Genomic DNA, 22,847 nt, shown 5'->3' on the forward strand with positions numbered 1-22,847 from the left:
AGTTGTACAGTGGAGAAGCCCCCCCCCCCCTTTTGAGTAACGATAATACCCACAATACACCTCACTCACTCAAGCCGCTCTCTAGCCCGCCATCCACCCTCTAAGACCTGATTGGCTCAGACGGGGGAGGAGTCGGAGAGAGGATTGGCGAGAAGGGCCAGCCAATCCCCGGGCGCCGCCACGCCCCCGCTTCTTCTGCCATTGGCCATCTCTTCTACCTGGGCCCCGCCGAGGATTGGACTTGTGGAAGTTCCCCCTCCCCAACTCGTTCTCGCGCTTCAGAGCAGGGTGGGCGGGGCTGCTGTACGTTGCGGTGCCCGCGGATTGGCCAGTGCCTCACCTGCGGGGCACGGCTATTGGCCGTGCGCGTCTCCCCCTCCGCCCACTCCTATTTGCCGCCCCGCCCCGTGTGTGCCGCCCGATTGGCTGTGGCGGCCCGGCCCGGTATCCGGGTAAGATGGCCGCGGTAGGAGAGTGCTCGGTCTCTGTTCCGTGGAAGTCGGTTTCCCTCACTCACATCGAGTACCCAGAAGGTAAAGCCTCCAGCCTCCGGCGCTTCGCGGAGCCTGATTTCTTCTCTCAGCTGTAGGTGGGCTTTTCGCCCTACGCCCAATTCATATCCGTGAAAAAAGGCGAGGTTTGGGCTTCGGGGAGTTCCTGAGGGGATCGGGTGGGAGCTGCCAAATAGTGAGCCATTGACTAGCAGCGCTGTGAAGCCGGGCGGCGGCGCATGCGCGCTTCGGCTGCCGCTCTTTGCGAGATAGTGTACTTCGGGGGCTGCATTGCGCATGCGCGGCACCTTATCTGCTTTGGATTTCTCGTCCCAAGAGTGCAGAGTTTGGGGGAGGGGGGGAAATCACCTTTACATTTATTGTATTTATTATGGTCCCGCTTCCGATCCCCTATTGGCACCTCCCTCTTCCTGGCCGGTTCCATCTAGATCTCGATCTATTCTGTTTTATTGGAGTTAAGTTTTCTTTTGACATGCCTCTTTGTCACACCAGTTACCAGATGCTACTTTTGCAGGATCACAGACCCATTCCTGGAGAGATCCTTTTCCTAACACACTTGGAGCACAGAATGCTGCCTTATATTGGGCTAGACCTTTGTTCTTTCTAGGGCAGTGCTGTCCACACTGACGGGCAGCAGCTCTACAGGGTTTCAGGTGGGGGGGGGCAGAAATGTATTTTCCCGAACACTACTTTGAGATGCTGTTAAGGATTGAAGCCAAGACCTTACACATGCAAAGCAGGTGCTCCTACCACTGAGCCAAATGCCCTTCCTCCGAAATAAAATAAGATTACAGTCTTTGCGCTTTTAAATAAAGGGTGGGATTCAACACAATGCTAAGGTGATTGTTTTCACAATGCAGGGGGAGGTGCAGAGGAGGCGGAACCTAGCTAGCAAGAGTCCTTGCACTGATTTCCACTAGTGCAGTAGTTCTTAAAGGGTGTGGCGTGCCATACTGTTGTGACAGGAGAGGGTGGCAAGTGTGGCAGGAAGATTCAATGACAATCAAATAAACATTTAAACATTTCAGTGTAGAATATTTAAGTATAGTATCGTATAATATAGCATCAAAATGTTTTTTTAGATATACAACCAGAGACAGTATCCATGCCTTTTTTCAAGAGCGTTGGCTATTCATCTACCATTTTCCACAACATATTGTTGTGAACGGGGATTTCCAACTGACAGATAAGAAACAGCAGAAAAGAGAAAGGTTTCTTTATGTTGAGAGTTTATTTGTCTCAAATTAGACATAATATAAATGAGATTACTTGGCAAAAGCAAGCTCATACCTCTCATTGAATTTGTATAAATATGTAAGGTACATATTAAAAGGCTTGTTTATAATTATATTTTGGGAATTATTTCTCTTCTTATGTTGTTACATTTTTTAATTCTTTCTGGATGTCCCACAATCAAATTATAAAGTAGTTGTGTTGTATGTTTTAATCAAGCATTGCTAGGACTCGTTTCTTTTTGTTTTCCAATTTATTTCTTATCAATAAAAATATTGGTGTAGCACAAGCAAATTTTTATTCTGAAAGTATGACCCAGAGAAAAAAGTTTGATAACCACTGGAGGAGCAGAACAGAATAGTTGAATCTGGTCCAAAGGGGTGATTGAAATAATAACTCAGATCATTGTCTTGTCTAGCTCAGAACTGTCGACACTGACTAGGAGAGGTTTTTGAGGGTTTCAGCCAGGGACTCTTCTCCCAGCACTAACTAAAGGTGCTGCATGTGGGAACCTGGCACCTTCTGCATGCTAAAGATGTGCTCTGCTACTGAGTTGTGTCCCTTCCAAATAACATGCAAAGCTGTGTTATTCAGAATCAGACCCTTGATCCATCTAGCTCAGTATATTGCTCATACTGAGTTGAGGAAGCTCTCCTGATTTTGAAAGAGGACTCATACCTGGAATTGTCTGCATGCTAAGCATGTGCTCTGTTATGCTTTTTTTCTAGGAAGCTTGCAGGCACGGTGCAAAAGCACCAGTCTTTCCTGCCTCCCATCATGTGACCGTGCAGCCATTGGCATTTAGAAGCAAACTATCTCTGAATAATGGGTTTCTAAATGATCAACAGGATAAACCCTAATGGTGCAAAATTGTATTAGGGTCAGTGGCTGAGGAAGGGGGTCGCAGTGGGTGGGGGCCGCCCCGGGTGTCATCACTGAGGGGGGTGACAAAAATATGAGATAAAGAAAGGACTCACGAAACTTTTTAGTTCAGTCAAGAAACTTAATGAAACATGGGCTGGCACTAACCACGGGGCCTGCAGCATGCCCAAGCGACATGTTTCTTCTGGGAGTGACATGGTGGCTTGGGTGCCTGCAGTCTCCACGCTGCCTGAAATGGCAGCTTCAGGCAGCGTGGGGCTTACATCTGCCCACTGCCTCTCCCTCAGCCGCCCTACAGCTGAGGGGAAGGTGGTGGAGAGATTCCGTGCAGCTTGCCCTACTTCCATGGGCAGATCGGCCCGACCCTGGCTGCAGGACGCATGCACCGTACCAGGTGCCCAAGTGGCTAGCTACACCGATGATTAGGGTTTGGTGTTTTGTTTTGTTTTGTTTACATTTTTTCCACATATATTTTTCAAGGAACTCAAGACAGCATACATGAATCTTTTCCATCGTATCAATTTTTCCCTCAGAACAACTCAGCATTGTTGTCGTTTGACTGAGAGATAATGACTGGCCCATGGTCACCCAGTGAGATCCCAACACTCTTAACCACTGCTATGAACACCTGGATGTCTCTAGAGAGCACCTGAATAGGAACATAGGGAGCTATCTTATACCGAGTCAAATCATTGGTCTAGTATTGCCTATACCACCCTTTCACAACCATGGGTTCCCAGATGTTGTTGGACTACAACACTCATCATCCCTAACCACTAGTCCTACTAGCTAGGGAAGATGGGAGTTGTAGTCCAACTGAGGACCCAGGGTTGAGAAATGCTGGTCTATACTGACTAGAAGCTACTCTCCAAGATTTCAGGCAAGGAATCTTTCACAACCCTACCTGGGAATACTGCTGAGGCTTGAACTTGGGAACTTCTGTATGCAAAGGAGACTCCCCACTGATTTTGTAATGTATCTGTAAAGCTTCATTTGACTGTACATTTTATTGGGATTGTCCTGCTGATTTCAGGAGACTTGTTTAAAGAATAATTTATATGGCTGTATTAGTGTGCATGTCGCTTTTCAAAACAAAGCCTAAAATGTTTGTGCTTTACAAGTTCTGTGATCCATCTCTTGCCTGGCTTTTAATTTTTAAACTTTAAAAGCAGCTACAGAATGTTCTGATTTTGATCAGAACTGGGATGATGAAAGGAATGTGTTAGTTAGTTTCCTTGATCTAAATCCCCTCCTCACAAAAAACTGCTATTCATCCTGATGAGCAAAATAAAAATACAGGCAACTGTATCACCACCACCACCACAATGGGGGCATGATAGCATATTTTTTTAAGTGAAGGGAAAGGGTTAAATTCAACTGCTTTAAAGTAACAAAATGACAGGATGACCAGTAAGAAATCTGCATCATACACACCAAGGGGTAGGGGGAGAAATCCCTGCCCCAAGCCACTTGCAGTCTAAACTTCCACTTTACATGTACCAGCAAAATGTACCAAAGGACAGATGGGAGTGAATGGAGTTGCAATGCCAGGGGAAGCTTTGCCTCTCCAGATGTTGCCTTACTAAAGTTCCCATCAGCACCAGCCGCCAATGCCAGGGATTATGAGAATTATCGTTCAGTAGCATCTGGAGGGCCACAGGTTCCTCACACCCGACTTAAACTATGTGTGTGTTGTCTCAGCTTAGGGAAGAGGTGACTTTGAGAAGGAGGAGGAGGGAGGCATTATGGGAGTGAGTTCCAGGCATAGGGAACAGCAATGTAGGATGGGAGGGTTTTTAAGGGAGCAGTAGAAGATCATTGGGTGGCAGAGTTAGGATCAGCTTGTACGTTTGTAACTGGATCTCCCAACCTTGCTAGCCTGTGGCCTATTTATTTATTCATTTGAACTCTGAATATTTCAGTAACTCAGGGCTTTAAATTCTGACATGACTTAGTGCTGCCATTTGCTCTCTTAAGTGCCAGAGCCCAACCCTAAAATAGTTGAAAGTGCTTCTGAGAAGGTTTGGAGTGCATTTCCCCCGAGTAACCAACCGAAAGAGGTCTCTTTGTGTCCAGGCTTCCATACTAGGGTGTGGTATTTCCAGGCAGACCTGCAACTTGGTATTCTTGTTTTTTTCATTTCCAGACACTAAGCACTGTGGGAGTTAGACGCATTGTGGTAATGAGGGGAGGGGGGGAATCACATATATTATTTATCTCTCTTTCTGATACTTGGCTCCCTTACCTTGTGCTTCCTGCATTAAACTGGGATTTCTTTCCACCTGGCAAGCTGACTGTAGAGGAGTATTCTAGAGTTGTGTGCGTGCTGCTGAGAAAGCCCACTCAATTCCCATGATTTTGGCACGGGGGTGGGGAGAGGCAGAGCTTCTGAGTGAGAGAATGTATGGCTTTCAGGCCAGCCCAAACTCATCCTTTGATTCCCCCACACACACACCCGCACACACATCCATTAACTAATGGAATTATTGGATTCAGTTTTTATAAAGATTGCATGCTGGAAGGCAGGGCAGGAGATAAAAATCTCCAAAGCCGCACCTTATGTACTCTGAAAAGCATAGTTCGGCAGTAGAGCAGCTGCTTTGCATGCAGAAGGTCCCAGGTTCAATCCCACCCTGGGGATGCTGTGATGACATGCTGCCAGCTTGTGTAAGCCATAGTGAACTAGTTGGACCAATGTTAATGCCTTGGTTGAGGCCACTTCCCAAAAGCAGGGCTGTTCCTTATATACAAAGAAAATGGAAGTAAATGATCATAGGCATTTCTAACCCAGGGTATATAACGCCAGTGGGAGCCAGTAAGCTGCTGAATGCTTCTTAATGGAAACTGCAAGAAGGGTGAGTTGTGGTTGTGCTTATGGGATTCCCATGGGGCATCTTTTTGACCACTGTGAAAACAGGATGTTGGACTAGATGGGCGCCGACAATATTTAGCAGGGTTCTCATCAACGCCAGCCAGCATTGCCAATGGTCAGAAATGACAGTTGCTGCCAGCCATCCCTTGATCCCATATCTCTAATGAACAGATTGATCAGCTGCAGATTTACCCCAGTCTGAGTAAGGAGAGCCACATAGGTAAGCAGGTTTTCGTGCTATTTGCTGCATCAAGGACTACAGAATGAATTGGATGAGCACAGCTGATCCAAACTTTTTTTTTTTTTTGCTTACATCCTTAGGATATGCCTCCCACACCACATCCAGTGCATTTTGCATTCACACCCACTTAAGAGTCATGCAGCATGGCTATATAGCATCTGTGCTCTGAAAGGCATTCTGATTTATATGAGTGGCGACCCAACAAGTGATCCAGTTAACCCCCCAAAAAATTCTTTTCCTGGATCAAAGTGAAAAATGGCTTAAGGCCAGATTTGCACCAAGATCCTTTTTGTGAGTGGAAGTAATATGGCATGTGCTTGGCCACATCTGCTTGTTTCCTACTTGAATGCTAGTGCATGTGAGAGTAAGAGAAGCTGGTAACTGTATCTGGAGAGCTTCTGGTTTCTTTGATACTATTTCTAATTCATGGAATAGGTCAATGAAAATAGTGAACACACAGCATGTCTGTGGTGTTTTAAAGTTCTGAGGCACCAGGCTGGCAAAGTTTGAAATGGAACCTGCCTTTTATTCAGGTAGGTCAGTGATGGTGAGTCCATGACCCTCCAAATATTGTTGGACTCCTACCTTCCACCAGCCCCAGCTAACACAACAGTCAGTCTAGGGATAATGGGGGTTGGAATTTCACATCATTTGGAGGGTCACAGGTTCCTCACTCCTGAGTTTAGAAGCAGAATTCCCTACAGTGTTTAAGAGATGGAATAAGGCCTCTTATGTACAGTTTTGGTCCTGGTTGCCTTGCCTCAGAAAAGGGTTACCAAAATGATCAAGTGACTCCTCTATTAAGATATTAAACTAAAAAGTTGAGTAAGAGGAGACATGAAAGAAGTTTATAAAATTATGCATAGCATGGAGAAAGTGGATAGAGAAACCGCAGGAAGGGAGAGTGCTCGAATCCTTTTTCCAGGTGTCCCACAGACACTATGAGAACAGGTTGCTAGACTTGCTAGGCCATTGGCCTGATCGAGCCGACTCTTACGTTGTGTTAGAAGAGTCATTCCCCATAAAACGGGAAATAATGCCACTTCTTAGGCTGGGGTGAAGAACTTGTGGCCCTCAGGTTGTTGTTGCACTCCAACTCTCACCTGCCCCTTAGTCAGCATGGCCAGTGGTCCAAGCATGATGGGAGTTGTAGTCCACTAACAGCTGGATGACCACAGGTTTTAACCACCCCTGCTTTACACCACCCAAACTCTTTGCCTATATTAGCAATCATAAACAGCTGCCTTGTAAGGGAAATCAGCTTTAAGACACACAAGGATTAGGATTGAGGGAGAAGCGAGTGTTCATTTTAAGGCTGTCTATGGAATTTGTAGCTGAATAAATTCTTAGTTGACAGCTCCATCCCTTGGCCACTGAGCTACATGCCTGGGAAAACCAGACCCCTCTTTAAGCACATCAGAGTTCAAATGCTGATGAACTGATAGAAGCCGAGTCAGGATGATGAAAAACTGAGTTTGTACTTTCTACACCAAATCTATGCCTAATGAAGGCACCAGTCAAGCCTCCCTGGGAAGAGCATTCCAGAAACTGGGAGCCACTGCAGAAAAGGCCCATTCTCATGTTTCCACCCTCACATGAAGAAGGGCCTCAAATGATGAACGCAGAGTCTTTGACAGTTTATGGGGGGGGGGGGAGGCAGTCCTTGAAGTATTGCAGTCCTGAGCTGTTTAAGACTTTTATACGTCAGCCAGTGCAGTCAGTTCAGGATCAGTGTAATATGCTCAAACCATCTTGCCCCACTGAGCTACTTGGCCACCGAATTCTGCATCAGCTTAAACTTCCAAACCATCTTTAGAGGCAGCCCTATGTGTAATGTGTTGCAGTAATCCAGCCTAGAGGTTATTAAATATATATATTTTTTACAACCCTCCCCCTCATTAAGATGTTACCCCAGCCAGTTCCATCAGAGCTTGTTGTACTTTCAGTCAGTCAACAATTTTTTTTTAAAGAAAGTGAATGACTTGTAAAAGATGAAAAATCCTGACATCTGAAAAAAGAACACAAGTAAATGAGTTTAATAGCATTAATTATTATTATTTTTGAACAATCTTAAATTTAAGTAACAGAAGTGGCATTGAATTTTGTGGTTTAAGTATCTCAACTTTCACCCAAGGTTCCAGCTCTCATGCCAGTGGAGAGCCTTGAGAGTAAGTACACCTGCTGACATTTCCAAAGCCTCTCCAGAGAGGAGGGGTCTCTTGGAGGTCTCTGGGGAGCTCTGAAGGTGAGAGGTTTAGACTGCCTTCACCAACATGGTGCCATCCAGATATTTTGGACTTCCATCAGCCCTAGCCAGCAACTAAAGAATATAAGAATGTAAGAAGAACCGTGCTGGATGAGACCAAAGGCCCATCCAGTTCAAATCTTCTGGAAGTCACCAGGTTAACAAAGGCTAAGAAGTGGCTTACAGTGGATTTCTTCAGATCAAGCACCAGATCACAATCTGTGGTAAGATTCATTTAGACTGTGTACATACCAAACACCATCTCCCCCACCCCCAAAAAGAGTCCTGGGAAATTTAGTTTACCCTCACACAAAGCTACAATTCCCAGCACTCTTTACAAACTACAGTTCCCGGGATTCATTGGAGAAAAAGCAAATGTGCTTTAAATTCATGGCATGTGTCCAAACCATGATATGGCTTACATGGTTCCCCTCTCCAGCCACCTTCCCTGAGAACCCCCAGAGGCCCATCCCAAACAGCAGGTTCTGAGGGTGTAACAGCATCCCAAACCACAATTCATCTTCTCAGATGTAGCACCAAGCCACAGCTTACTGTACTGTGCAAACCAGCTTCATTTGCTATATTTAGGCATAATTATTGTCCTAAGGGATAGAAACTTGTCCCTAGTGTTAACAAAAACCTTTGTTTTTTTGATGTTGTGTTCTCCGCTCAGTATGCACTTTGTAGATGGGAAGCATTGCCCCCATGTTTGTCCATATATGTGTACATAGGTTCTGCATTATGCAAACATCTAAGGGCAGGAGGAGGCATCTTTGGGGTCGTCCCCCAGGATGGCAATTAGCAAGCAGAGACCTTAGGAGTGTTTCTTGGGGCCAGAGTCTGCCTGTAGGCCACCTGTTGTATCCTGGAGCTGCAGTGTGAATCTTCTGCTCTGGCTCGCTAAATTAATTGGTCCCTGCTGCGGAGCCATCTGCGCCAGCTTCCTTGTACAGAAATAATGGTGTGTGTCTGTGTGTTTTCACTGAGACTCATGTTCTGTTTATGCTGCTGCATGGGCAAATGAAAACCCTCTCGATCCCATGCCTGTTGTCTGGTTCTGGTGCTGAAAACATTTTTAGCTAGCTCTGTAAGACCCACGGCCTGTTGTACATTCTAGAGCCCCTAGAGTAGACAGGCATGATCCATGAAAACAAAATAAAGATCATTGGTCCATCTAGCTTTGGATCCAGCTTTGCATTACCTGCACTGACTGGAAGTGGCTCTCCAGGGTTTCAAACAGTCTCTCTGTTGAATATTGAGATGCTGTTGAATATTGAACCTAGGACCTTCTGCATACAAAGCATGAGTTTTAAGATATAGATATGTCTCTTCCCCTAGAAATAAAAGTATCCTGATGATTATGGATAAAAGGGATTTTTGTGTGTCAGAGGGGGGCATAGGAATATAAACAGGGACATAGGAAGTTGCCATATACCGTGTCAGACCATTGGTCCATCTAACTCAGTATTGTCTATACTTACTGGCAGCACCTCTCCAAATGTTTCAGACAGAGAGCATGATGTAATAGATATCCATAAAATATCAAATTACTTTCTTTGAGTCCACAATGCATGACATGCCTGGGATTCCCTTCTAGTCTGTTTCCTGCTGATGTTCAAACTTGGACCACTCCTCACAAATTTTTAAAAAAAGCAGAGGTGACAGGGTGGCTGTTAGAAAGTCTTGTGCAGTTGGACAGCCCCCCCCCCCCCCCGTGCTTTGGACAACAACTCACATCAGCCCTAGGCTCCCATTAGTTGAATGGTAAGCTAGCAAAACTGTAATGTGAGTATCTTCCTGGGTCAGCCTTCACCAACCAGGTGCCCTCCATATTATAAGACTGCTGCTGGGAGAATGGCTGTGCTGGCTGGGGATGATGGGCCAATGGCTTCAAGTTACAAGAAAGGAGATTCCAACTAAACATCAGGAATAACTTTCTGACAGTTCTGCCAGATTACCAGTTCTGCCAGTTGAGGTACTTTCAGTTCTACAGTTCTGTGATTCTATGAATGTACGAAAACAATACTTTCTGGGGAGAAATAAAGCACTAGGCAATGTCCCCAAAATTTTTCCATCCTTGGCCAACCTGGAACCCTTTAGATTTTTGTCTTACAACTCATAGGCTCATAGAATAGAGTTGAAAGGGACCCTGAGGATGATCTGGTCCAACCCCATGCAATGCAGAAATCTCAACTAAAGCATCGGTGATAGATGGCCGTCTCACCTCTGCTTAAAAACTTCCAATGAAGGAGTGTCCAACACCTGTCAAACAGATCTTACTGTCAGAAAGTTCTTCTTAATGTTTAGGAATCTCCTTTCTTGTCATTTGTTCATTAGTAGCAACAAACAGATGTTGTTTGCAAATGAAACATCAGGCCAGGCTTGGCAAATTTCAAAGTTTTTAGTTTTGTTTACCAAATGCTGATAAAATAAAACATGCTAAATTAGATTATTCTCTAGGAGAGGGATGGGGAACATCTGTGGCTCTCCATATGTCATTGGAGCCCAGTTCCCTGACTAGGTAAAATTCACTTTCATTGCTCCACCCACTTTTGCCTCTGGCCCCGCCCAACGGTGGAATATGGCCTTCAGAAGGTTGCACAGAAGAGAATGTGTCATTCAAACTGAAAAAGACTCCCCATCCCTATGGTTTAGACCAGAGCTTTCCAGACGTTTCATGTTGGTGCTACACTTTTTAGACAAGCATAATCTCGCAACACAGCAATTACGTTTTACTAGCAAACCGGTTAAACTAACCCCTTTCCAGCCCCAGGAGGAGTGTTCACGTGAGATACCTACACACTGCTGGCAACACACTAACGTGTCACAACACACAGTTTGGAAAGCTCTGGTTAACACAATACTGGACAAGATGGACCAATGGTCTCATGCTGTACTGGACAGCTTCCCCTATTCCTTTGATGCATTTAAGAGGTGTTTCTACTCAAAAGTAGTTCCCATTGAGTTTAGGTGGACCTAACTTCCAGGTACTTGTGTGAATATATCTCAGAGGTGCAGAAAATTTGGCACTCCAGATGTCATTCAACTCCCAATTCACACCAGCCCCAGCCAGCAATGGCCAACAGTTGGGGATGTTGGGAGTTGTAGTCCACCATCATCTGGAGGGTAATAGATTCCTCATTACTGGTGTATAAGAATGCAGCTACAGCAATCTTCATGTGTTGGCCAAGCTTTCATATCTTTACAACAGCCCTGTAAGGCAGGCCAGCTTTACAGTTTTTATGTAGCAAGCAGGTGACAAGGTGGAGGGAGGCTGATGATGTGAAGGGGGAGAGGACGGCTTTCAGGGCCTCCCCAAAAGCCTTTTGCCAGGGCGAGTTTCAAACTGGCAGCCTTGTCTTCCTCTGTGAATGGAAAGCTTTGTACTGATGACCCTGAGATCATTGCCCTTTAAAGCAACTGATATCCTGTACCAAGTTATCATGCAACTAAAGGTTTTGCCACAAGCAGACATCCAACAGGAAATGGTGGCGGCCGGGTGTCTGGGTAAGAAGGATGTGGTTTGGGTGCTGTTCATCTATAGGCTCTGTTTTTCATATTTAGACTATGCTGCTGCGTAAACCTCATAGTTTCCTCTGGAGTTGGAAGGAACCTGTTCATTAGGGCTCCCTCTCTTTTGTTCTCTCTCGCTCTTTTTTAATTGCCTTATTCATAAAGTACAGTGTTACTAAGTTTTTAATCCTTGCAGCATCCCTGTGAGGTAGGTCAGGGTGGAGGGAATGCAGCACTGGTGCAAAGTCACCAAAGAAGCTTCAAGTCTTGTGTGGGGATTTGAACTCGAGTCCCCCTTAGTTCAAGTCCAACACAGCCAGGGTCCTTGGGCCTTTCTCCCCTCAAAGCACAACTCCTATTACATAGTTGTCTAAAGATGGTTAAACTTAGTGGCCTGTAGCACACCTGCTTGTGGTTAGTTCCATAAGTTGCACACGTACTTGAAAGTAAAAAAAAAAAAAAAAAAAACCTTTACAGCCAGGCAAGATTACCTTTTGGGCAAGTTTTATCTCTTTGTCTACTACCCCAGGTGACCTCACCGGATTTATTCTCGCCCAAGCAAGCCTGAGCCCAATTTTCATCATATTCGGATTCATCACACTCATCGTTTTCAAGAGAGAGCTTCACACGGTGAGTCCTGCTCCTGCTTCTCTGCCCCCCTCCCCAAATCTGGGTCTAGCCTTTTGTGTTCCTGAACTCACGTCTCCTGCTGGGGCCTGGTAGCATCTGCTTTCCTTTCTCTCGTTTCCCCTTTCCTGAAGTTGTCCCCATCACTCCCTTCACCTTGACCATCCCATGACTTTCCTTTCTCTTACATCTGTAATTATAACTATTATTAATTCAATTTCTTGCCTGACTGTCACCATTAGGTCCCAAGATGGGTTGCAGCAGTTTAACCTTCGGAATGAAAAACAGTTTAAAACAAAATTACAGGCACAGAAATAGGGTGGGTCATTAAAATATGCCTCTTGTCAAAGGCCACGTTGAAGAGGCTCACCTTCAGCATGTAACAGAAACTGTATTGTGACGGTACCAGAAGCACCTCTGCAGGGAAGGAGTTCCACAATTTAGGGGCTGCCACAGACAAGGCCCTCTCCTGGGCTGCCAAGAGGGTGGAGGAACTACCAAGAGGGCCTCCTCTGGCAATCTCAATACCCTAGAGGCTCTCTAGGGAAATAGGTGGTATTGACAATACCTTGTCAGTTGTGCCCAGTAACTGAATAGAATAATATAATTGTAGAGTTGGAAGAGACCCAGTTCCTGTCGTGCTGGAATCTAAATAAAGCATCCATTACAGATGGCTACCCAACTTCTGCTTTAAAACCTCTAAGGAAGGAGAGTCCACAACCTTCCGAGGGAGTCCATTCCACAGTTGACTCTTCTTGACAGAAAATTCTTTTTGATGTTAATCGGAATGTCCTTTCTTGTAATTTGAATCCATTGGTTCAGGTCCTACCCTCCAGAGGAGAAGACAAGCATGCTGCATCTTTCATGGGACAGCCCTTTAGATATTTAAAGATAGCTATCATATCTCCTTTCAGTCTCCTCTTTCCCAGGCTACACATACCCAGCTCCTTCAACCATTCCTCATAAGACTTGGTTTCTAGAGCCTTGATCATCTTGGTTGCCCTCCTCTGCGCTCATTCCAGATTAACATGACCTTCTCCCTGCAACTGTTGGCTACTCATGTATACATCAGGGATTTCCTTTGTGATTTTCTCTTTCTTCCATTTCTTATGCATGCCCTTCTTAAATATCAGCTCACCTGTAAGCTTATGCACACTGGTTTCTTTAAATTCCTCCCACTTTTCTGTTTTGTTGGAGTTGTCTTCATAGATGAGTTCCAGAAGGATAGATGCCTTTAGTTCTATTGCAGCAGAAAGAGGAAAGACCCTTTGACACTATGAGGCAGGGGTGGGAAAACCCCAGCTCTGGGAGCCACGCCTCTCCTTAATTTTTTTTAAAGCCTGACTGGAATGGAAGAGGAGGCAAGAAACTTCAACCTGTGTTTTTTACAGTGAGGCCAAAGGTTCAAGCAGTGCAAGAGAGAGAGCCATAGGTATGTTCCCATCCAGCGGGCAGCCATTCAACCTGGAGCACCAACCCGCTCCTTTATAGCAGCTAGTGGTGAACAGTCATAGTTATCCATAACCATCAATTGTCTAAATAGACCCAATGAGATAGCAGTACGCATGTTGCAGCAACATGGCAAGCCAACGGAACAAGAGCAAGAACCAGCTCACATGTTCGTGCATGCGTGACCTGGTCCTGGCTGTCGGCCAGAAGTGAGGAACAGGCATAACAAGAACAATTGTAGAAACCAGGTACAGGGAACTTTTGTCCCTCCAGATTTTGGGGTTGAGCTCCCAACTCCTGTCAGCATGGATCTCATTGTGCCTTGGCACCAGCAGGACTTGCTCTCAGTGCCCATCAACCAATCAAATGCTGACAGCTAGCCCTAGTGCTATTGGGAGTCATTTATTCCAGTGGGTCTGCTTTGAATAGGACAAACATTGGATAGAGCACAAGGTTTCTGAAGGGCTCCCTGTTCTATATATGCCTGCTCACCTTTGGAGGTCATCATCTTTAGCTGCCCCTGGCTTTGAAGGTTGGGCAGGTGGTGAGAGGGTTTCTTCTCCTGTGTTGGCACTCTGGTTGCAGAATCCCAGGGACATTGGCCACCTTGGTGAGTCTCAGATGCAAGGTTAAAAACAATTTGATGCCTTTGGGAGTTGTTTATTGGCCAAGAGAACATGTCAAAAGAAACTGTGATGGGACTTTGGGGCGTATTAAATGAAATTAATATTCACAAATCATATCAATCATTCATATCATTCAATCGTATCCTAGCATATCACATATCATATAATTGAATCAACCAATTGCTTAGAATTCATTGCATTTCCAATTTAACCACTTGCAGTTAGAGAAATATGCAGTTCACCCTTTGAAGTCACATTAGCTGAATATTTGAGAAGGCAGAGATCACTTTGCATCAACATTCTGAATCGAGTTACCGTATTTTTCGCCCCATAGGACGCACCGGCCCATAGGACGCACCTAGTTTTTTGGGGGGGAAATAAAGGGGGAAAAAATATTCCCCCCCCAGGTGCGGGGCTGGGGCGGGGGAAGCCAGAGCTTCCCCTGACCCCTGACCCCAGAACAGGCTGCTATCCGCTAGCCGTGGGAGAGCTGTGCGACTTCGTGCGGCTCTCCCACGGCTAGCAGAGCACTGCGCGAAGCCCCAAGCGTGCTGAGCTCAGCGTGCCCCAAGCTTCTGGGTGCCGGCAAGGTCTCCGCTAGCCGTGGGAGAGCTGCGTCTCCCACGGCTAGCGGATAGCTTCCTGAAGCCTGGAGAGCGAGAGGGGTCGGTGCACGCTGAAATCCCAAAAGCAGGAAGATACTTGCCCATCTATTTAACGGGAATTTTTTTTAACAACAACAACAACAAAACAGTTGCTGCTGAACTTTATATATAATGTTTTTTATGTTATTTAATAAAATTATTTGATGCTTATAGAGCTTATTTTAAACCAGAAGTAGCCTAATGAATTTGATTTTTGGCTTTTAATGGAAAGGTGGGATGGTAATGCTTTCTAAATCCCTAGAAGAGTCAAGCTAAACAAATTATCCTCTGTGCAACAACCAGTTGATCTCAAAAATCACACATCCCTTTTTGTCCTTTTGCAGATCTCTTTCTTGGGGGGCCTCTTGCTCAATGAAGGTGTGAATTGGCTAATAAAGAATATTATCCAGGAGCCTCGTCCTTGTGCAGGTGGAGTATTGCTGGCAGGGAAGGGGCGCAGCTGACTACAGACCTGGGCATTGTTAATGAGGGTAGCAGTTCTCATCCACTGTCTTTGCTTATGGAACGATAAAATAACTCTACATTTTGTTTTTGCTTTTTTAAAAAACGTTTATATTTTTCACATTACAATCAACAGCAAAATTCAATAATGAAAGCAGCCAGCTAATAACCAGCTGACCGGGAAACTTTGAGAAAAATCATTGGTGCGGGCTTGCAGATAGCCGCACATCAATCACCAAAGCAGACTTTATCATACAATGAAATGCTGCTGCTGCTTCTCTGCCATCAGATTGCATTGAGTGTGTCATCCATCTTCCCTGTAGTAACAGAGTATAAAAGTGGATCTATTTCCAAATATTTATATTTTTCTTTATTCATTTATTTACTGTATTTAATAAGATTTGTACACCACTTGTATTGCTAACAAACACACCTCAAAGTGGCCTAAAAAGAGATAAAACAGTAAAATCATAAAAATTATAATAATTTAAGACTTTTGTAAAAAAACATGTTTTTTAAAAAAATCAAAAAGTGCATTGACTTCTTGAATATCTGGGTAGGCTTGTCTAAACAAAAATGGAGCTGCTGCCAAAAGCAGTACAGTGAAGGAGCCTGCCTGATATCTCCAGGCAGGGAGTTCCAAAGTGTGGGCGCTGCCACGCTAAAAGATTGAATTCTTACAAATGCAGAATAGGTCTTATGCGGTGCCTGTAACTGTGGCAGTTCCGCTGATCATTTTTAACTGTTCAAGTTGCTTTAGTGCAAAACGTCTTTACCGCTTCAACTGATTTGGGGGCAGCTGGGAGAGCACTTCCTTCAACGGGTTGGGGCTTTCTATAGCCAGCAGGTAACAGGTAGCATCTTCCTCCACATCCTCTGGCAACATTTAACCCAAACATATACTCTTGGGGAGTCGGGCCCTTCTTGATCGCAGGGGAGGAGAGCCAAGCAATGCTCCTACAGTCCAACTAACATTTGTGCTTCTTCCTCCTCCTCCTCAGAAATCCACACAACGGTTTTTTCCAAGTACGCCATGCCTTCCAGCCATTCCCAGTTCATCTGGTTCTTCTCCATTTACTCTTTTCTCTTCCTCTATTTAAGGTGAATAATCCCTTTTCCTTTTGATGCTGGTGGATAGGATGTTCCAGCCTTGCTTTTAAGCTTATGTAGAGCTCAGAAAAGGGAGCTCCATTTACAGTGGCCTCTTCCTTTTTCCATTCAGTTAGATTAGGCTCCCTTTGTCCCTGACCACTGGCCATGCTGGTTGCAGGGGCTGATGCGAGTTGGGAGTCCCCACAATATCTGGAGAGCCGCAAGTTCCCCATCCCTGATCTAAGAAGAGGCACCCTCCTTCCTCTCATGAGGGAATGCCGCTTCTACCTAGAGGCATCCTTCCATCTCTTGCATGCAGCCACGAATTCTGCTTCTCAGATCAAGGATATGGAACCTGCAGCCCTTCAGATGTTTGTTGGATTATAGTTTCCATCATCCCTCACCTTTGGTCTCGCTGGCTGGGGATAATGGGAGTAGGAATGGCATCGTAAAAGCAACAAAAAGCTGGATTTATGGTGTGAAATCAGTATTAAATGAACAAGGGGAATCTTGGTGAAGCTTTAAGTGGATTATTTTTATTTTTACTCTGCCTTTGATTAAAGTGTTTTAAGAAATTGATCCAACAAGCACAGAGTTTGCTGACTTTGGGGGGGATCCATCAAAGTCAAGTGTCTAGACCTTAAAGAGGTGAGAGAATCTTGAAACACATTAAGGTGTACCTGTATGATGCATGCACTTGCCACACAGGCACACATTGAGATCTTAGACATTTACCTTAAGGTGCCATTTTAGGTGTAAAAATAAAAGATATATGGGAACAGGCCCTTATATGTGAACAGGCCCTGAAACTTAGGATTTTTTTTCCTGTGTTGCATAAAATCAAGTATCAGGTTCCATGTGTTTTTTTTTAAATGAAGGATGCAGAGCGGGTGTGTGATAAGCTTTTTCTTTTTTAAAGGAGCAAGCTCTAAAGTATCTATGTGGGCCTGAGCTTGCTGGATTGTGATTTTGATGCCTTGCTTGTTTAGTGAGAGGTCATTTCAGTTAAATATTTTTGTCTCCCAGAATGCATCAAACGAACAATGCAAGGTTCCTGGACTTATTGTGGAGACATGTCCTCTCCCTCTGCCTCTTAACCGTGGCCTTTCTCGTCTCCTATAGTAGGTAGGTCAGTTCCATTTTGTTGGATGCTTTCTTGGGGCAGCTCTTGGTTTTGCTATTGGGACTGATGCATTCATTATTAATGGTTTAAAAGCTTCAGTTGTTCCTGGAAGCAATGCAAGAACTCTTTATTCAAATAAATGTTTCAGTAAATATGCAGCAGGGTATTTTGATGGTGGGTGGGTGGGTGGGTGGGTGGCTTTTTAAAATTATATTTATTTCTAATCTCTTCTCTTAGCATGAGAAGAGCCCTGCTGCATCAAGCCAATAGCACATCTCGTAGACCTTTTGCCTGACATTGCTACGCTGTGCATCTTTCTCTTGCTGTCCATCACTGGTGGATGCTAGAAGGGCAGAGAAATGCTCAGCATTGCAACATCAGAACAAATTATGTTCTGTGTGGTGATGGAGGAGAGGGGCAGGAGCTCAAGACTGGACTCCCATTTTTTGCCTCTGTTCCAAAGTGCAATTCCACTTTGAGTAAGCAGTGAAATGCCCGTTTTAAAAAAGATGTATTTTTTCCATTAACTATTCAGCTTGGGTCCAGCCCAGACTGCACAAGTCAATCCCATAGTTTTGTCATCTGCGCTGTTCCTCAAACTCTTGTGCTGTCTTCCCCTGCTCTGCTGGTGTGCTCCCAGCTCTCTTCTCCACTTCCTGTTTAGCAGTAACCATAGTTTTGTCTACAAAGTGATTTGAACTGTGACTTTCCAGTTCCAGTTTGGAGGCAAACTGTGGTTAGTGGTAGCCACTATTGGCCTCATTCATATACCACATCAAGCTATATGATTAACCATGAACCAGGATGGGAAGGTGGCCCTGATAGCCAAGCAATGAATTGGCTGTCCTTTGGGGGAAGCGGAGATAGGTGAGGGGTAAACAGGGTCTTTGTGAGCTTCCCTCTTTTGAGAAAAGGTGACGGTGGTGCTGTAACCAGCTGCCTAGTATGCTCTCTTTTTGATGTGCTTTCATTCTGTTGCAACACACACAGAGTCTATCTGATGTACCACTCCTGGAGCCAAGTTGTATATGGAGGGATTGTGGGGAGCATCATGGCGATAGTTTGGTTTGCATTCACACAGGAGATCTTAACACCATTGTTCCCAAGGATAGCTGCATGGTAAGTCCCCCTTATTTGTTCTGCCCCCCCCCCCCCACCTGAGACCAAATTGCTGCTCTGGAATCTTTCTAAATTGAAAGGCAGGTCAGAAATCCTTTGAGTTTTATTGGGCAGCGGGTGGGAGAAGCTCCTTTGTGTGTTGGGCTGGGGTCCCTTCATATAGAAATCCAGTATGTCAGGGAGAATATAGTACAGAAGGAAACTCAGGTGGCTAAGTGCAGAGTTAATTGTCATGCATGATGCCTCATAGGAGAGTAAATAAAATAAGCTTATTTTTGAGCACTTGCTGTCCGGATTCTGCTTTAGCGTTGAATACCTCAGTTTGAATATCACAGCAAACCATAGTTGAATATTTGTTTTGGTGTCTGCCAACCATGGCTTGTCAAATTCAACCAACCAGCAAACAAATCAGTACTGGAAACCATGGTTGGAGGTGCAGTTGCCAGCCATGATTTGTGCTGTGTTGTTTTCGAAGATCTCTGAATTGACAAGCCATGGTTACCTCCATTTCTTCACCTCCAAAGGTTTCTATACTATGGGCACATGAGGAAATCTGGGGGCTGAACAAAAATGAAAGCAGGTAAGCAGCCGTAAGCCATAGTTTACCTACAACGTAAGGAAGCTCAGGTCATGGTTTGTGTTCCAGAACCATTCTTGGCACATAGCTTGGTTCTAATACATTCTCTGAATTAAGACCTTAAGGAAGTCACCACTGTCATTTGGCAAATCCCTTATATTTGTCAGAGTGAGGGAAAGGTACCTGGGACTGAGTGACTGTTCTTTTATTCTTAAGCAAAATGTAATTAGACCATCAACTATCCCAAGTGTATCAAACGATTTCATTCAGAATCTGCCTTATTTTTTGCTATGTTGATTCACTTACAAGAATTAACAGACTTTACAAAAAACAAGTTTGCTGAATTCATGTTCTCTGTCTCCTTATTTTCTCCCCCTCTCCCGTCTCCTTCTTCTGCCAACCCTTTCCACTTCTTCCAGGCAATTATCAGAGTTTTTCTTAATCAGAGACACCAGTCTCATCCCAAATATATTATGGTTCGAGTACACAGTGACCAGAGCAGAAGCCAGGTGAGGATTTCATGCACGATTGGGGTTGGGAAGGGTGCTGCTGAGAGGAGACCATTATTCCCTTCTGAGATACATTTCCTTGAGGAATAGGGGGTCTCCTAACAATTCTGAACACCCTGAACAAGCTACAGCTCCCAGAATTCTTTGGGAAAGCCATGACTTATGGAGTATCATTGTGCTTTAAAAGTACGATGTGGGTGTGATTGTTCTATAGATATCTCTTCCCTTCTTGAGTTACTAGATTTTATTATTGACTCCTTGGTTGTAGGCTTGAGTCTTTCCAGCTGGGAGGTGCTGGGGACTGAACCTATGGCCTTCTGCACACAAAGTGCACCCTCTGCCCTCTGAAATCAAAAGCCTGGGCAGGGCTCAAAAAGCACCTTGATAAGATTTGAACCCACTTCCTTTTTAAATTGCAGGAACCGACAGCGTAAGCTGGGTACAAAGCTCCAGTGAATATGGAAGGGAGATGTTAGGAACTGGACTGCACGAATTCTGTAAGACAAAAAATAAAAATAAAAATAAAAATGCAAGGGCCAGCATTAGAGAGAGAAAGAGACCTGTACAGAGCTGGAAGTGAAGGAAGGAGCCTGTTAAGAGATGGACCAAAAGGAACGGAGGCAGGGACCACCACACCCTGAAGACCAGAGGCCTTTTCCAGCTAGCCGGATCCACACTCTGCTGCATGCCGAGGACCATTCAGGAACCAGCGACCCATTTATATACCGCAGCTGCACAGCATCTGACCGGGAGGGTGGGAACAACCCCTTCCCCTCACTCGGCCATTGCACGTCTCTTGCGCAGACTCCGCTGATGCAAACAGAATTGCTGGAGGGAGAGAACTGCAATGCACCTTCTCTCCCCCCTCCCCCCCACCTGTCCCTTCATCTCAGCAGGGCCTGCGCAAGACACCCTTTTGGGTTGGTTTTACCTGTGATTTTTGAAAAGTCTGAAACAGGGAAAGGGGGGGGGATATATTTAGCGTTTTGTCAGTGGGGGAGTCAAAATATTATATGTCTGTGACTCCCCCCACAAATTGATTTCCCCTTTTGCAGCATGCAATGTACACACTATTTATTATTCCTTTTGAAATAAAAACTGGTTTGCGAAAAGGGGGGGTGGGGATCAAGTGTTTTGGAAGGCAGCTGATTCATCTCCCTTTGGCAGGAGTTGAGAAACGTGGATCACTGGAGCGGAAAACAAGGGGAGCCTTCTTTCTGTTAGTTTAAAACTTTATCATGACTGTTCAGGGGCATCTGGGCCAATCCCAACTGCACTTTGTATTGATTTTAAGAAAACTACACTAGTGATGTTTCTGCACTGTGTCAGCACAATACAAAAACTCAATAGTAGGGCTGGGTGATATATCAATATGTCATCCAAAACCAGTTTGAAGTCCGTATTGTGATATTGGTTTCATCATTTTTGACCTGGCAATATATCGCGAATTATGATGTGTGTTAGGGCTAGGCGATATGTCAGCCAAAACAGCTTTGAAGTCTATACAGTGGTACCTCAGGTTAAGAACTTAATTTGTTCCGGAGGTCCTTTCTTAACCTGAAACTGTTCTTAACCTGAGGTACCACTTTAGCTAATGGGGCCTCCCACTGCCGCCGCACCGCACTGCTCAATTTCTGTCCTCATCCTGACCAAAGTTCTTAACCCGAGGTACTATTTCTGAAGTGTCTGTAACCTGGGGTGCCACTGTATCGTGATAATGGTTTTATAATTTTTGACCTGGCAATATATTGCAAATCATGATGTATGTTTGTTCGCTATGCAATAATCACGATGTGGGAAAAACCGTGAAGCCAGTCAATGCCTCTACATGCATTCATCCATATTGCAGACATCGTGATGTATCAGTATATTGCGATGTTTATCTGGTGATATATCACGATGTTTAAAACCAGGTATCACCCAGCCCTACTCAATGCTATCTTTTTATTATTATTCAGATACCTGTACAAATTGTTTTGTTTTAATTGTTTTATTATTTTAGATCCAACTTCACCAGTGACCCTATATTTTCCTTCCTTTATACTTTCTACCCTAATCTTTTTTTCCTTCCCCAAAATACTGCTGCAGACTTTCTTACTGGTAGTTTAAAATGCAAAAGAAGAAAGCACCATCAAGGCATCACTCATTCCCTTGGTGGTTTCAAATTTATCCCCAAGTTGCCCCCCCAAAAAACTTTTAAATACTCAATAAAATGTTTTTATGGTCGTTTTTGGGTTGCCAAGTGTGTTGGTTTGACAAGTGTAGCTATATGGAGAGACCTCTCCTCCACACATTGGTAGAAGCCTGAAGACATGTGCCTTGCCCACAGGTTTGCCTCAAACCCATCAAAATATGCATCCAGCTATATATACAACCAGCCATGATCCAAACAAACATCACAATTACTTCCCCTTTGATATCAGTGAGCCTTCAGGGAGTTGAGCACACCCAATTTACATTGCTTTCAACAAAACGTAGGCTGAAATGCTGTGTTTCTTACCTGGGAGTAAGTCACATGAAACTCATTGGGATTTACTGCTGTGTAGAGCCATGTAGGACATGTGCTGCTGATTGCAAGATTATGTACCCAATATATTGCTTCCACTGAATTAACTTTAGGTGGATTACGTGCCTAGAGAAATCTACTCTGATGCACAGGAGCCTGTTCCTAGATTGGAGTGAAAATATATGGGGCTAAAAGAATCCCCATGATGACCTCTCTTGGTGTCCACAAAACCTCTGCACACTCCCCACCCACTTTGGCCTCCTTTCAGAAGAGAGCAACCACAGCCTTAAACAAGTACATAGAAGCCAGAGGGGACCATGAAAATGACACTGCTCTTTCCTCCTCTCCTTTTCAATTGTTCAACTTTTCCACACTAAGATCAAGACCAGCGCTGCTAATCTCAGTCTTGAAAAAAATTCATAGAAGTGAGAGAGGTCGTTTCCAACTTCCTGTGTCAACTTTATGGACTTTGGCACCCTGGGCTACAAAGTAGAAAAAGCACCCTATACACAGTGCATGTTTAAAAACACAGAAAAGGGTCAGTTTGAGGAACAGATCTGATACAATGGGGAAGAAGGCGAGTGAAAAAACCCAATGGTGAGAGGGGAATAGAGT

The 22,847-nt window shown here is 44.6% G+C and overlaps 1 protein-coding gene across 2 annotated transcripts; it reads left to right on the forward strand.

The window, feature by feature from the left end:
* Positions 1 to 248: 248 nt before the first annotated feature.
* On the forward strand, positions 249 to 21,952 carry DOLPP1 (dolichyldiphosphatase 1). Of its 2 annotated transcripts, XM_083722554.1 has the most exons (9): positions 440 to 533; positions 5,419 to 5,482; positions 12,028 to 12,128; positions 15,189 to 15,273; positions 16,308 to 16,407; positions 17,425 to 17,523; positions 18,512 to 18,640; positions 19,637 to 19,726; positions 20,146 to 21,952. In XM_083722554.1, exons 2-9 carry the CDS (start codon positions 5,455 to 5,457, stop codon positions 20,180 to 20,182), a joined length of 669 nt encoding a protein of 222 aa, XP_083578680.1. In that variant the 5' UTR covers positions 440 to 533; positions 5,419 to 5,454; the 3' UTR covers positions 20,183 to 21,952. The 2 variants fall into 2 exon arrangements, with proteins under 2 accessions (XP_083578679.1, XP_083578680.1); XM_083722553.1 differs by lacking the exon at positions 5,419 to 5,482 and having other exon boundaries at positions 249 to 533.
* Positions 21,953 to 22,847: the final 895 nt, after the last annotated feature.

This window comes from Podarcis gaigeae (assembly GCF_964106915.1).
Source record: "Podarcis gaigeae genome assembly, chromosome: Z".
Taxonomy (NCBI): domain Eukaryota; kingdom Metazoa; phylum Chordata; class Lepidosauria; order Squamata; family Lacertidae; genus Podarcis; species Podarcis gaigeae.